Source organism: Rhipicephalus microplus, chromosome 6 (assembly GCF_043290135.1).
Source record: "Rhipicephalus microplus isolate Deutch F79 chromosome 6, USDA_Rmic, whole genome shotgun sequence".
Taxonomy (NCBI): Eukaryota; Metazoa; Arthropoda; class Arachnida; order Ixodida; family Ixodidae; genus Rhipicephalus; species Rhipicephalus microplus.
In genome coordinates, this window is record NC_134705.1 from 120,786,690 (window position 1) to 120,802,388 (window position 15,699).

The 15,699-nt window shown below is 44.6% G+C and overlaps 1 protein-coding gene across 1 annotated transcript; it reads right to left on the reverse strand.

Annotated features, from left to right (window-relative positions):
* Window positions 1-2,519: 2,519 nt before the first annotated feature.
* On the reverse strand, window positions 2,520-15,123 carry LOC142764912 (uncharacterized). Its single transcript, XM_075865451.1, has 5 exons — window positions 15,033-15,123; window positions 10,150-10,414; window positions 5,702-5,915; window positions 4,501-4,678; window positions 2,520-2,766 (listed from the first exon to the last, which is right to left on the reverse strand). The coding sequence occupies exons 3-5, from the start codon at window positions 5,905-5,907 to the stop codon at window positions 2,638-2,640; spliced, it is 513 nt and encodes a 170-aa protein (XP_075721566.1). The 5' UTR covers window positions 5,908-5,915; window positions 10,150-10,414; window positions 15,033-15,123; the 3' UTR covers window positions 2,520-2,637.
* Window positions 15,124-15,699: the final 576 nt, after the last annotated feature.

Sequence of the window (15,699 nt, forward strand, 5' to 3'; positions counted from 1 at the left end):
GCAGCGTGCGCGTTAACTAAAAGCCGAATTCTCCTGTCTCTCATTCCCTCTCAGCAGCCATTGGCATGTACATTGAGCACTATCATTTATTGTTCAACAACGCACAGAAGAAATCTCTCACCGGCACCATCTTGGAGGTCAAAATGTAATACTTCTTAGACACTACTATTACGGCCACGAGGGACGAACGGGTGCCGTTAGAGGTAGCTTTTTCAAGTGATTTTGTTACACCAGATGGTTGTACTCACCTGCAATATTGTTAACAGTTTGCAATAAACTTCCCTGTTACCCCTTTAAAAATAATAATAGCGAGTTATGACGGGTAGACAAGCTCTAATAGATTGCACTCGCTCTCTGCTCATGCCTAGCGTAGTCCACTTCCAACATATCAAATATCAAATGCTGTGCAGCAAGCAGCAGTAATCGCCCGATATCGCTCACCACGCGCGCAGGGAGGGAACGTAATCTAGCAGCGCTTGTCCACCGGCCATGACTCGTTACATTGCTTGGCAATAGAGGACGCCAAAAGCGAACGTGCTTTCTTCGCTTGTCGGTTGAAGGTGCTGTAGGCAGCCTCCGCAGAGTGCCGGCCACGCGTTCGCGTGTTCCCTTTCATAAAGGACGACCATGTACAGACATAGAAGGCAAAAAAGGAAAAAGGATGGTTGCGACTCTGAACCTGGGTGAACTTCTAAGCTCAATTAAACTTCAAAGAAAAGTCTTACCGGATTTAAAGCTAGAACTAGATATAACCAAGCTTAATTTACAAAGTTTTTCATCAAACGCAGAAAATGTCATTGCCCGATAAATATCCGTGGGATTTTATGGTCTCATCAGTAAGCATTAGTGAACAAATGTGGTCAGCAAACCCACCTAAACGAAGTGCTTTCTTGAAACAGCCTCGAAAGTGAATTCTTCATAATTTAAAGAGAGACCGGTTTTTCTCCGAGTCCACGCTGTAACGTTGTGGCATTAAAAACGTCTGGACATCCTGGCCACTGCAATGCTTTTACTTCGACCACGCTGCACGCCGTTTACATGAAGAGAACAACGGACTGCAGATCAATAGCGTTTGTACGCACCACATAATGCTAGAGGCTATGGTGACCTCACTGCCCTGATGGTCTGTTCGCAACTTTCTCGATCGATCTACTCGCAAAAGCATCCCTTGATTTCTCCGCATCCTGGCATATCGGCAGACTGTCAGGGCTTTACGTGACTGACCTGCATCCACCTGACCTGCATTTCCGAAGCAGGCCGATTTTGATCCTTCCTTGCGGAATGGGCCCTGACGCCGCTTTCGCTTTTCGATGTCGGTAAGTTACAATTGCACGGCGATTTTCGTTGAGAGGGCAGGATCACTCAAAAACGCGTTTGCCGGAGTGTGTCAGCATATTTTGGGGCTTCAACCGGAGTATATGTACTCGTTCGGACCACCCTCGCTCTACCATCGTCACACAGTGGCAGAGCGAGCTAGAGTGCTTTCACGGCGCCGAGAGTATACAGAGGAGATCAACCAAGTGAACTGCTCTCGCCTAAAAAGCGTAGTAGGCACGGAACGAGAGGCACGACTTGAAACGCCACATTCATTTCACATTCCTTAAGTTTTTGTTTCAGCCTATAGGAGTGCGGAGGCAATGGTAGCAACCAGGTGTAGTTCGACGCCGCCGAGGCTGGCCGTATATGCGCCCTTTGTACGGTAGCGAGGATGACGGCTGGGAAGAGTACGCTGATGCTTAAGCTGTGTGCGTCATTAGACAATTGTACTACATATCTGTGCATTAAAATAATGGCTAACATCTGACTGGCTAATTATATGCGTACTTTTCTGCTGTCCTGCAAAGAATGCCGGGGCTTTGAAAGTTTCCATCCCATGGTATATTTCACTTATCACCCCTCCCCCCTCCCATCTGCTTTCCCAAAGGATGCCGCGTTGTAGTGGCACATTGAGTGATCATGCTCTCAGTGACCTGCCAGCCACCCCTCCGTGTACTACAAACTCCTGTTCCCTCAATAAAATTCGTCACTGAAAAAAAGAAACAAGTGACTGCTTGGGTAAATCCGCACAACTTTCACGGCAGCAGGTACACAGAAGTGTGCAGTGTTTGAATAAGCTTATATGGTACGTGTTAATTGTAACAAGATGAAAGGGGAGGTCATTGAAGTTTGTACTAATTTAACGGCTGCAGTAGGCGTGTGTGGAAGCGCTCAGCTAATAAGAAATAGCATTGGTCGATAGCGCTCGGCCAAAAAGAATTAAAACTCATGAATAAAGCAAGCTAGCATCGGTAGCTAGGGCTTCCCTGCGCCTGCTTCCTGATGTCTTAAGTATATCAGCGTAAATAAATCACTATAGGCGGGTTGGATGTGGTGTGATTTGTATGGGTTTGTTCTTGTCTGGTCCGGTGCTTCATAGCTTTAAACAATGACGGTTGATTAAAGTTCTGCATTTAGAAGGACAAAAAAAGTTTCCGTCTTGATTTTACGGAATGACCAATTTCATTGACAAAACGACTTGCGAAGGGCGATAATTTTGTTATTAGGACTTTTGACTGTACACTGAAAAACTATAGCACATCGTTTTGCGGAACGTAATTCTGCAAATCGAACACCTCTAAACAAACGAGCGTGCTGTCCTCACTTTCCAAGTTCCTGGAAGTACCGCCGATAATACATTGTCCAGTCAGAAGAGACGTTGACTTGGAATGCGCCAAAGGCCAGGACAATCACACTGTTCGGGTCGCCTCTCTGCAGCGATCTCATTTTCTGCACATGTAAAAAAAGACGCACGGCGCACGAATCATTTCCATGTCCAGCTCTGGCTTGGACGTTGCGACGAAAGCAGTAAGTTACGACATCATAAACTGTGAATGTCAATGCCACCTAACCAAATCACAAGAAAGAGAGGGCAAGAAACGTTTATGCCAAAGTATATGAATGCTTCAACTGTTGAACTGTAATTGGGAAAGGATTGCGGAGGAAGAAAAATCAACTTGCCGTAGGTAGCAACCGAAGCTTTATAGATTTGACTACTTTGTTTCCTAATAAAAATAGCTCATTTTTGTAGTTCATGGCAGTGTGGATTATGTTAAATGAACTGACGCAGCAGTACACAAGTATACATACTTGAAATCCTAACGACATTATTTTTTACGGGTGGTAAATCTTGTAATTATAGCGTTACTGTAATAAAATGATTCATTTCACTAGATCTGTTGAGCTATAGTTTGCAGTACTGTGCACAGTGCAGTAGCACTTTAGCCTCTGCTGCGCACTCGATGTTGCTGTCCTTGCACCGATCTACTTCTTCTTCATTACACTGCCATAGTGCAAGCACCTCATTGTTCGTGGTGTTTTGTTGCATAAGAGACAAAGTGCCTTATTCTGAGTTGAGTTTGAGTTTCATAATCCACTGTGGTAGAAAGGCTGTTGATACGTAAATCATTCAATTACCCTGCTTCTCTGTTTTCATTTCAAAAACTTTAAATGGCTTCATATATGAGCTGGTGCAAGTTGCACGTCTCGTTTATTAGAAAAGGAAATTCTTTCAAGAAGCTGTTTTTTTACGGCGGCACCACTATACTACAAATTTTAGCTCCTATTTACTCGCGCTGAGCAAGTAATCAACAATTGAAAAACACCCGAAGGAATTCGGAGGCCTTTCAGTATACGCCGTGTTCAGTTTAAAAGAACAGCGTACCAAGATTTGTGAATTAGAACTGTAATGAAACTTCGTGGAAGATTTCAAAACTATGCATCATTCGTTTTGCTTGTTCCGCTGTACAAGTTTTTAGACGCCAAGTTTTATAGGTCCTAAAGTTTTGAATACCTTAACAAGGATATGAATAATAAAGACACCGTATGAAATGGCTCCGGAAGTCATGGCTATCTATGATTATGTAATGTACACTTGAATACACGCCTACAGGCCTGTATCATTTTGCTTTCATCGAAACAAGACCGCTACGACTGGGATCGACCTCACGACCATCCTGTCTGCAGCCTAGTGCCGTAATCGCTAATCCACCGCAATGAACTCGGACAAAACAGCGTATAAAGGCTCGTTCTGGCAGTGAGTGTGTTTTTTTATCAATCATTACCCTGTTCAAAGAGGTGAATTGACCAATTCGCTGGTGTAAATATATGTAGTTTGCTCTACATATAGTGAATTAGAGATCGTTGGCAGAGGCGTTCGGCCTGCAGTGGACCTAGGATAGGCGAAGAATTATTATGAAAATAATAATGATGACACTTTAAGGTGTTTCTTCTTTGAAAACCCAAGAATATGCTTTTGATGAAATAACAATAATATATTTCCACTTGCTACATTAAGATAGATTTTACCATAGCCAATTAGGCACAAGTATTGTTAATTACCACTAGTGATCTGGTACACTGCACACACAGGAAAATAAATATCAGAAACCTGGCAAAAACAGCGGAAACAAGTAAGAAACGATGGTCCTTGTGCGTGTCGAAATGCATGACCATACTTCTCACCGAAAACGTGCTGGGCAGAACAGCCACGAGATAGGGCATAAGACCTGGCATTGTGATGCAATTGAGGATGCCGTAGTGTCTGATGTTGCTGTTGTTGTACAGTTCGAGCAGTTCAGTGCGTGCCTCCTCCAAGGCAGTAGGCAGTAAGGCTGCCCCAGTTTTTTCGTTGATGCCGTACCTGGGCACAAAGAGGTTCCGCTTGAATTTCCACTTTATATGCACATGAAAACTTGAAAACTCTAAATCGACTTACTGTCGCTTATCACCATACAGAGTGCAGCTCATTGTGCTCCTGAAGCATAACTGCACTACCCAAAACGCCGCGCCTATTTACCAACTTTCGTACTTATGGCCGCCTATTGCGAAAAAGAAGGCCTAAGCGATTTCTCATGCATGAAAAGTGGGTGTGTGCCTGTATGTTTTTCTCTGTAAAGCTTGTGCGGTTGATTCCGGCATCGAACGAAATGTTCAAGGCACCGCTAGTCTTTATCGAACATTTTGCGTCGCACCAACTTTTGATTTTGATAATTAATAAAAAAGGTAGCCTATATTGTGTCGATGTGACATATAACAGTCGTACGAGAGCCATGTTAAGGAAGACTGGGTGTTCCTCATACATACGCCTAACAATACTTGAGGAGGAAAACCATTTTATCCTGCCCCTTTCTCCTTCGAAGGCTTTCGGTGCTCATCGGCGTTTTGCATTGCCTCTTGGATCGATGGCCAAACAAGCTACCTGCACCTCGCCGGGCAGCTTCTCGCATTGCCTCCGTGATGAGCCTACTTTTGACCAAGGAACCACGTCAAGCAATAAGATCATCGCATGACGCCATGGTACGTGACGAACTACATTTGGCGATATCATCTACAGGTGTTCTTGTCATATAGATCACCATGCGCGATCACGTCAGAACCGAAACACTTTAAAGAAAAATTATGTTTTGAATTACATGTCGAGTGCGTTAAATCAGGCCAGTTGGTTTTCTATGATCAAAAAATATAACAGTGCAAAAAACGATGGACTATCAAACAGAAACAAGCGAGCGCAGACAAACAGCGTTATTATATGTCTGAGTGTACGTCCATATAGCTTTATCCGCTGTCCTGCTTCTTTTTAATCATGAATACTTTGTCTTCATGCTGTCGATGGTACTTTTGGGGGGTTCAAAAGGTATTTTCCGAACGTCCTATGCTCACTTACCGCATGTCAAAGGAGATTCCACCAGTGTAGCCACCAGACGCTTCTATGGCGCGAGCGAAGTCCTGAAATGCCCCACTGCCATCCGAGGCGTACAGGCGTTTGTTCCTCGACATGACGTGCGTGAAGAAGACGTAAGAGCACACATGCAACTGAGGCAGCAGGATTTGTGCGCTGCCCACGCTGCTCACTGTGCACACGAGGGGCATCTTTGTCGCTGCACAAGATGGCAAAACAGGAGTCACTCGCTTCTGCAGGCACCAATATGTATATTTATGCAATTTCGTTCACATTACACATTTTGGTCTTCCATTTCCGTTGAACGGCGAGTGCATTTCTGGCAAACATGCGAGGGCGAGGCTTAGTTACGTGTAGAAATTTAGGGGATTCATCGTAGGCATAGTGTAAAAAAATTTCTTGCACGTGCTCTACGTGATTTCGGGTATTTCCTCATAAGTGCCTCTTTGTAAAACTAACGCTTCAATTGAAAGTGAGCGGTTGCTCGAGTTGCTGTGTTTCATCAGGTTTGCGGTTTTGTTTGTTTTTCACGCTGTGACAATACATTCATATGAATGAGCCCTGTTAACTACGTTCCTGCAGTTTTTGTTAGGAGCTTCATGCCCGGTAGATCACGTCAACTATATCTGGTGGAAATTTCTTGCATATTTCAGAAAGAAATACGTGCAGTGACAAAAAAACTGATTTCAGCGCATAAATCACTGGTAAAAAAGTCTATACCGCTGACCTCTGTTCTATTCGTACATTCCACATAACGTTACCACCTCAAATATTGTGACAACTGGCCTCCCTACACCTGGCCGATTAGCCAACCTACATCTGTGTCTTCGTGTAGCATTCGCCCATGCATATTCATAGAAGCAAGCAAGCAAGCGTTTTACGGCCGATACCATCTAGTGCACTGACGGCTTTGGGGAACATGGATGTTAGTGCCCCTCTTTGGAAGATCAAAGACTTGAACAGCATGCAACTTTAGCTTACTTCACCGAAAATGCCCTCACAGTTGACAAGATGCGCGGACCATGGGACATCGCAATAGAAGAGTACTGACATGCTTTGACATGCATGAGAACGTTCTGGCGATACCATCTAGTACACTGACGGCTTTGGGGAACATGCATGTCCGTGCCCATCTTTGGAAGCTCAAAGGCTTCAACTACGTGCAACTTTAGCTCACTTCAACGGAAATACCCTCCGGTTTACAAGATGCGTGGACCATCAGACATCACATTAAACAAGTACTAACATGGTTTGGAGCTATCTCAAAAAGGGCAGTTTCATTTCCATTGTGTGCACTATCAACACTCTCCCCCACACAACTGAGAGGGACAACACGTATCAAACATTTACTCCAAAGGTTTCTCCTGCAAACATCTGCAACCATGCCCTATCTCAACGTACATTATCACAAGTAAGGACAGTTAACTAGGCTTCGAAGTCTGCGCCCTGCATGACGCCCGAATCGCCTAAATTGCTGTCAGGGTCTCCGGATGGCAATTAACTCATCGTTGCTTAGGTGAAGCACCTGTGACTGACAGCAACATGACAACTATTGCTAGTGTGTGGTGAGTTGCAGTATTTTAATGACGTCAGACTTCTGTTAACATGTCAGTTCAAAGCCACCGCATCCTTACCAAAATCGAAATCAATAGTTTAGGTTAACAGTAGTCAGAATATATTCAATACATTGTTCTATTAAAGTTTTTATATGTATGTATGTATGTATGTATGTATGTGTGTGTGTATTGTTAAGTGTAACGGTACTCTTTTTAGAGTTTGCGACACTAGGCTTCTTATTTAAAACAATGCACCAAAATTCGTGTCCCTACTTCTACAAGAACAATTTGATGTTTGGGGTTTAACGTCCTAAAACCACCATATGATTAGGAGAGACGCCGTAGTGGAGGGCTCCGGAAATTTCGACTACCTGGGGTTCTTTAACGTGCACCCAAATCTGAGCGCGCGGGCCTACAACGTTTCCGCCTCCATCGGAAACGCAGCCGCCGCAGCTGGGATTCGAACCCGCGACCTGCGGGTCAGCTGCCGAGTACCTTAGCCACTAGACCACCGCGGCGGGGCAAGAACAATTCTGAAAGTTCTATTAGCTGAAATGTGCAAATGCGCACCGAAACAAAATAGTACTATGATTGAAAGTGGGGGCCATATTACCATTAAGCGCAACAATGAAGGACTGTGGACCACAAAAATGTCTCATGATAAAACATCTCGTGAGAGCAAAAGTCTGCTGGTCCCAACATTTGACGTATTCCTAGCGAAAGCGGCTTGCCAACATGTCAGAGATATCTCAGCAACATCAACCTCCGTGAACACACAGACCCGTGTTTGAAGTAAACCTTTTCGTGTTAAAGGACAGAAGGGGAAATTTTACGAATCGTGTCTGTCAGACTCAATATTAGCAAGAACTAATAGACAAAAGTTTAAATATAGTATGCGGAATGTTACATCTAGTAAATGTAATCTAAACCGGCAGAAAGAAAAGCAGAAGGAAAAATTCCTTGCGCTGGCAAGTAATTTGTAACACTCTACCACCTGAGCTACAGCGGCAGGCATACCCCGTCCACATCATGGGGCATATAGGTACATTCAACTCTAAAAAATTCCAGTGCCACTAGTAGCCACGACGTTGAGGGTAGAACACACTTTGTCAGCCAGTGGGCGTCACGTGGCAAGTAATCATATCACAAACTGGCAGCTCACCAATAATCTTTCTCTAATACCTGAAGGCATCAAGTCTACCAGAATACACGCCAGCGTAATATAGCGGAGCACGCAATCTGGAACTCCTTTTGAATTCTCAAATTCAAAGAATTGCTTTCTCTTCTCTTGACAAATGACGGAAGATGCTCATTATTCACGCGTCACAGCCGTTGGTTGAGCAATTGGCTGAATTAAACATGGCGCGCTCAGTCGTTACAGAGATCGCCGCGGGAGGCCGCGACTTGTTCACACACACGCCTGCCATCCCACTGAGAAGCCGCGTATTGAAAGAAAAAAAAGAAAAAAGTGCTCATAGTCGTGAGGCGCGCGCGACATGCCTGATTTCTCCATGCCATCCCTCCCTGCTTAGCTTCCAGCGCTTTCATTGGGGCGAGAGAAGAGAGAATGCAATTGCAGCATGCGATAACTCTAACTCCGCTTGTTGGGGGCGCATTCTAAAACATTTTACAGCAGTGAATTCACGAGGCAAGGTGAATTCACGAGTGCCTGTAGCAAATCTATTCTATAGCTAGTTGAAGCAGTGTTGAGGGTTCCGTTAAAGGACCACTAACCCGGCTGCCAAAATACAAAAAATAAGCAAGTGCATTATTCTCTCCTGATATTTATTATCCTTCTTGTGCACTTCTGTGACGCAGACAGCAGTTCCCGTGACGTTTATAGCGTACATGCTCTCGATTGGTTCATATACGTGAAATATAAAGTGTCATTTGTCTCCTACACTATTTCGCTAAGCAGTCGTTCATCTGTTCTTTCTTTTCTCGCACGAATATCGTGCGCGATAGATGGATCGATTAACACTTCATTTGGTTTGTTTAAAACTGCGCAAGCGGTGTTAACAGCACCTAGCCGAGAGAAAGAGAGAGAGATAAAGATACAAGGAAAGGCAGGGAGGTTAACCAGACGCACATCCGGTTTGCTACCCTGCACTGGGGAAGGAATAAAGAGGAGAAAAGAGGTTGAAGCTTTAAAACTTGATAGGCTATAGCGCATATTGCTGACATTGTTCACTTGCTTTTAAGAAGTAAGGGGTGAGGAGGATGCATTGTTTGTGTGAACAATAGCGAAAGAAAGGAGAAAACCACCCCCTCGTCTTTCAACGCGGGGTGGTGGAGGGCCCTTAAACATTAGAAAATAGGCTTGTTCTTAAGGATAAAATTATATGTTGTTCATGGCATCAGTTATATACAGTGCAAGCAAAATAGAGAAATATGAAATGCGAGAGATACGGGAAGACTCACGAGAATATCTTCAAGTTTTTACACTACACCTGAATGGGGAATGGGAGGCAAGAGAGGGACAGGAAGCTCGGGAACAAGTGTTTACAGAAACTACAATGCGCATAACACCAGAGCCCATCATCTACCAGCGATTACGTAGTTCATTTGCCTCAAAATGCTACAGGAGGATGCTTTGATATTTCTTCGGCGGTATAAGACATAAAGACGCAAAAACATAGGTACATAAAAAGCGCCCTTTTACATCTTGTTATGAAAAAGTTCTCGGGTCCCCACTTTTTTTTGCATCTGTCCTTACAAAAGTTGATTTAGACAGACTATAGATTATTTAAATATGTTTTAGACAGTCTAAAGAATGTATCATTGTTTTTTCGAGGACGCGTTTATGCTACTTTGTATACTCGTCCCCACAGCGTCAGAAAACCTTGCTTGCTGTACAATGTCCGGACAGATACAAACCGATGACTGGAGGTGGAGTAGTAGTCGTAGGTTTATGGGTCGGTCCTCTGGGGGCAACACTGGTATGGTGACCGGGCTCCGGTGTGCCTGGATTTCTCACGATAGGTCCGGGTCTTATGGTCTTTCCACCATGGGTTGGAGCATGCCCAGAGGTCGTCTTCTCGCCAGGCTTGTGACCTCCCCCAGAAGTCGTCTTCCCGCCAGGCTTGTGGCCTCCTCCAGAAGTCGTCGTCGATGGATCAACCTTTGTAGAACCACCACGGCTCTGCACGCCGTGAAGCTTCGAGTCATTTATATAGTTTCGAGTGCCGAAGTCCCCACATCTCGCGCTCGGTCAGAGAGACAGAGATGACTCAAAAATTCATCTACAGTGCCTCAAACACTGCTCGCGGATGGGCGTATATTGTGGTGCATACTGACGCATTTACTCGTACGCGCTTGCGCCGTGTGTGCAGAGCCCATCTATAGCACACCATGGACGCTCGAGGAAGCTACAGCTGAAACAAAGCAGGAAATGCATGGTGCCAACTGGCACCAAACCTTGTAAGCACATATCCATGGCGTGTGCGCACGGTAAACAATATTCATGCACACATTCCTGTGGATGCCGTCTAAGGGGATCTGTATATGAAATTTTCCCCTTGCTTCAAGATGTCGCGCTGCGTCATCGCGTTTATCATGGTGCATCCCTTTGTATTATTTGGCAGTTTATGATCTCATGTGCTTCTCATTACCTTGTGCCCTTTCGGCGATTTTTTTCTTGTGATCAGTGTCCTCGATAGCGTTTGCCGAAACATGAGCGATGAACGCGCTCGACCTCGCAGAACAATCAGAAATCCTGTGCAGGCTTTCACTCGTCATCCTAGCGGGATGATGAAACTGTATAGTGTCGTGTTCTGCGTGTAAGCATCCTCCATCTAGCAAGAATGTACTCGCTAGAGCCGATATAGTCAAGTGCTACCTTGCCCCAGAAAGGTAGCCCTAGGTCTTCATTATTAATGGGACACGGGTGTCTGGCCATACAGCGTCTTTCACAGTCAGTGTGGGGGCGTGTGAGTGAGTTGAAGTGTGAGAGCGTTCTTGTGTTTGGGTGATATTATGTTTTCATCAGCACTTGCCCTATTGTTCAGTATGTTTATACAGCACCCGATTCTGACGCGCTGGTAGTGCCCCGTGTTTTTTTTTGTTTTTTGGAGGGGTGCAGGCGTGCGCACTTTGAGCGCAGTGCTCATTATTTGTGCAAGCTTATATCATTGTAGATGCACTAGAAAGCGAGGCTTGGTTGTCACGCCCCAACTGTGGCTCTTTCTTTTCTCTCCTGCCAGGGGCAGCCTGCCGGTCGTTTCTAGATTTTCTGTTTGCTCCTGCCCGTAAAAAAAAAAAAACGGCAGAATTGCGCACGACTACAACGATAAGCTGAGTGATAGTTGCATTTTTTAATGTCATTATCATTGGCAGAAAACAATGCAACTGCCATTCAGTTACTGCGTTAATTTCGATGCGATGAGCCTAACGGTGATTAGACAGGAATAATTTCAAACTGAGAAGACGTGCCATTGATGTCGACGACACCGCAATCATAAAACCAATTTTCTAGAGAATCATCAGCGTTGGGAAAAGTAGCAAAGAGTTTAAACAAGCTTGCTAACAAGGAGCATTACCTATTAGGCCTTATAATGCCAATTGTATCATGTTTCATACATTGAATAAAATACCTCAATAAAGCTACTAAAAGCTACCATAGGTGTCACAATAAGCAGCTATTGCAAAATTCACGTGTTATGAAAAAGGTACAGTCACTTACATATAATACAGTAGCAACTATTTCAATTTATGCTAATTATATTTATGCCTCAAACTAAATTCCACTCATATATTTTCTAAAATGCACTGCACAAGAAGAATGAAAACGTTCAGCGTTTTCTCGCAATTTTCCTGAAGGCAAAATTGATCAAGGATATTACAGGGTTAAAAGCGTCTGCTTGTCGAGGCGACATGCGCTAGTGGGGAGCTCGCGCTCCCACGCCAACGTTGCTGAGTTGAAGCGTGGCAGATTGGGCTAGTTGTTATGACATGATGATAGTTATAGCACGAGAACAGAACGACAACAAAGAGACAAGAGGGACACGAGCACTCGTGTCCTTCTTGTCTCTTTGTTGTCGCTCTGTTCTCGCGCTCTAAACCGATGGATGGATGGATTGATGTGGCTGTACCCTTTAGATGTGAGGGGAACGAAGAGGGAAAAAAGAAGAGGACAAAGTAAAGCTCAACATAAAAACAAGCAGAAGAAATAGAAGTAAATAAAAGAGAGGAAGATAGATAAACGAAACACGACATGAAGAAAGGAGAGAGAAATATGTAGAAACAGAGAGGGCACGAAAGACAGAAAGCCAACAAAAACAGACAGGTAAACCACCTGACATAAAAAATAGATACAACAGAAATAAATACAATAAACAAGCAAAAAATAAAAAACGGAGATAAATCAAAAAAGAATAAAAATATAAACAACGAGGCTACTCGGCTATACGCTTTCTTCATTGTTACCACCAGTAGTTTTTTACGAGTTAAGCTTGCGACCAACGCAAGGGTGACTGTTACTCACAGGAGGGGTTTTTCCGCCGCCAGATGGATCTACCGCGTAGTGAGACTTGTCATCGTTCTCTCCGCCGTTATCGTCGGTCGTTTTTTAAGCAAAAAATAAAGAGCAAAGGGAGTTAGACAGTCGCCATACCAATTCCTAGTGTCTTCAATGAAACGAAAATCTAGAGAAAAAGGACTCACCCACGCGAAGTATAAAACGTTGAAACGAAAAAAAATGACCCTACCTGTTCGAAAGGAATCGTGAGGAAATACGAACGCATTTCTTGCGCCAAGAGAGTGCAGCATTAGCGTCATTATCTTCACCGACTTCTGCCATCGTCTTGAGAGAGACCCAGCCAGCCATCCGTCGAGAGAGAGGAACTAGTGGGCGGGAAAGTTGGGCGCCAGCATTCTCGGCTCGGCGTTGGTGTTTCTGAGTGGCGTGTTCACGCGTTTCCGGATGTTCTTGAGAGGCACCCAGCCAGCGAACGGTATAGAGTAAGGCGCGACCGCACGGGACAGTGGGGCGCAGGCAAGTGAGAGAGCGAACGGTGAGAGAAGGAGTGGCGAAGCACTGCACCTACGCCCTCCTACACTCTCTCGCATCACATTCTTCGGTTTCTAGGGGTGAAGATAAGTGCACACGTCCGCAGTTGTTGCTATGGGAAAGCAAAGAGAGCGGAGAGATAACACCTTCCGGCGCACGGACACCGTGAACGCCTGGCATAGCCCAACTTAAAGATGCACTCGCATTTATAAGGGCGCAAGACGGGAACGGAATGGGAACACACACTAGCGCTACCAGCTGATTATTTGACGCACTTCATGAATCATACAGCATATACACGAAAATAAAAAAACTGTTCAACAATTTCTTGCTATTTTCATCCATTCATTACAAACGCTTACTTATCTAACTACAGATCGAGAAACTGGTTTTATTTCTCGGTCAGTGGTAGTGGCTTCTTCCTGTTTTTCTATGTTTACGCTTTCTTGCCTAATCTATACCACTTAAAAAGTCGGGCAAGTCAAGACGACAAAAGCGCGGAAGCCGACCACCTCAGCGACTAAGGGAATAGCCCCACTCTTGCTCTCTGCAACATTCTCTGCAGGTGGTAACAACAACCGTCCGTCCCATGACGCAAGTCTGTAGAACATGCTCAATGGAGCAGGCTTGGGTGCATCGGCCTTTGAGGAGGAAGTGCTGTTCTAAAGTTGCAACCGATTATAGTGATCTTGTCTGATGAGAGGCTCCAAACTATCATACCTTCGAGGCGTATAACGCAGCTACAAGCACAGCAATGTAACCCTAAAGGATCTGTTGGGCGTTCTGATAGCGTTCTTGAGACTTTCCTTTAAGCACCTGCCAGTCTGTCCAATATGCGTTCGACCTCAAGACAAGTTATAGAACCGATCACATTGCGCGTGCATTGTGTAAAACGTCTGTAGGGCAGCGTGAAGGAAGCCCCACAGATGGTGGGGCTTCCTTCACGCTGCCCTACAGACGTTAGCCCATTATTTGTTTTTTCCTATTTACTCAGCCACTTAGATCCTGAAGACACTCAGGTGCAGAAAACGCGACCAGCATGTCGACTCTGCTGCCTACCTTCAGCAGGTAGTGGGATATAGGATGCAAGCAAGGTACGACTGCTGCATTGTTCGGTGCTTCTGCAGTCGCCGTCACACAGCCGAACTATAAAATGCACTATAGTCATACCCTACTGCCACCGTATCTCCCAACATGACTTTATGAAGGTTAGTATACCACGCGTATCTTAAGATACGCAACCGACTATAACTGCTCGGTCATGGTGCGCATTGTCTGCCAATAGCGCGTGTTCTCCGTACACCCTTTGCAGTTTTTTTCCAAGGACAAATTACTTCACAGAAGCTCCCAGCGCGTTTCATATCTGCTTGAGCAGTATTCGCAGACATCTTGTCGTGTGTTTTTACTCATGCATAGAAACTACGACGCGTGAGGCCATGTTATCAATCCGGTTTTTATACGGAACACTACAGCGATGGCGGGAATGCGCCTGTTCTTTCGATATAATTTCTTTCTAATTAGAAACGTAGTGGTACACAATCAAGCGCTACATTTGTAAGGTCTCTTAGGGGTGCCCTCCACAACAAACAGCTGCAAATTTTTAAATGCCAGGTTGAAAACCCGACCTACTGCAAATGTAGCCAGAAAGTTTCTCCTCGCGAATTAGTCAAACAAAACTAGTCTCGGGAGCATCGTGTTGAGCCTGAAAATAACAATCGGCACCACTTTGTAAAGAAGACAATGGCTTGCTCACCAGTCGAGCTGTCGGAAGAGGACAGAAGCACCATCCCGAGGAGCAGGATGAGAAGCAAAACACAGCAAACGGCAAACCAATATCGCCGATGGTCTCTGCGAAAAAGAATGGCATAATCCGACGTACTCGATGATAGTGGGGGAAATGTAGTCTATAATATAAGGACATGCTTCCAAACTCAATATTTTTCAATTGAGGAACATTTTTTTACATTAGTGTAAGGGAAATTCACCTAAAACCATGTCCACAGAATATTACATGCCTCTCGTGCTGAAACTGTACAAGCACACTTCGTGCGCTATCAGCGCAACCAACGTTACCTTCACTAGAAAGACTTACACCGACCCGAAGTGGTGATTTCGAGTGATTACTCATAACAATTCTCATACAAACAAAAATGATGCCGCTTTTCAATCCGTGCGTACTGTACCAGCCCATCATCATGATAATTTCACAGGTTGACACTTATCTTATAAAATTTATTGATCATCTTCTGTACCATCACCCCACTACCACGTTGTAGCATTGGAAAACAACTTTATCCCCCTCCCCGGTTCTTCAAATAAAAAAACCTGCTTAATGGCGAAAAACCAAAAATAAGAGAAGGATGCTGCACTTGCCTTTGGGCTGTAAAAGAGTAGAAGTTGCCGTGAATGACAATCTATAG

Excerpts from the sequence above, each read along its gene's own strand:
- LOC142764912 (XM_075865451.1), bottom strand. The coding sequence starts at position 5,907 with ATGCCCCTCGTGTGCACAGTGAGCAGCGTGGGCAGCGCACAAATCCTG. Across the intron at positions 4,679-5,701 it reads GGAATCTCCTTTGACATGCG|GTACGGCATCAACGAAAAAA; the intron begins GTAAGTGAGCAT and ends CTTTGTGCCCAG. Across the intron at positions 2,767-4,500 it reads TTCTGCCCAGCACGTTTTCG|AAAATGAGATCGCTGCAGAG; the intron begins GTGAGAAGTATG and ends TTACATGTGCAG.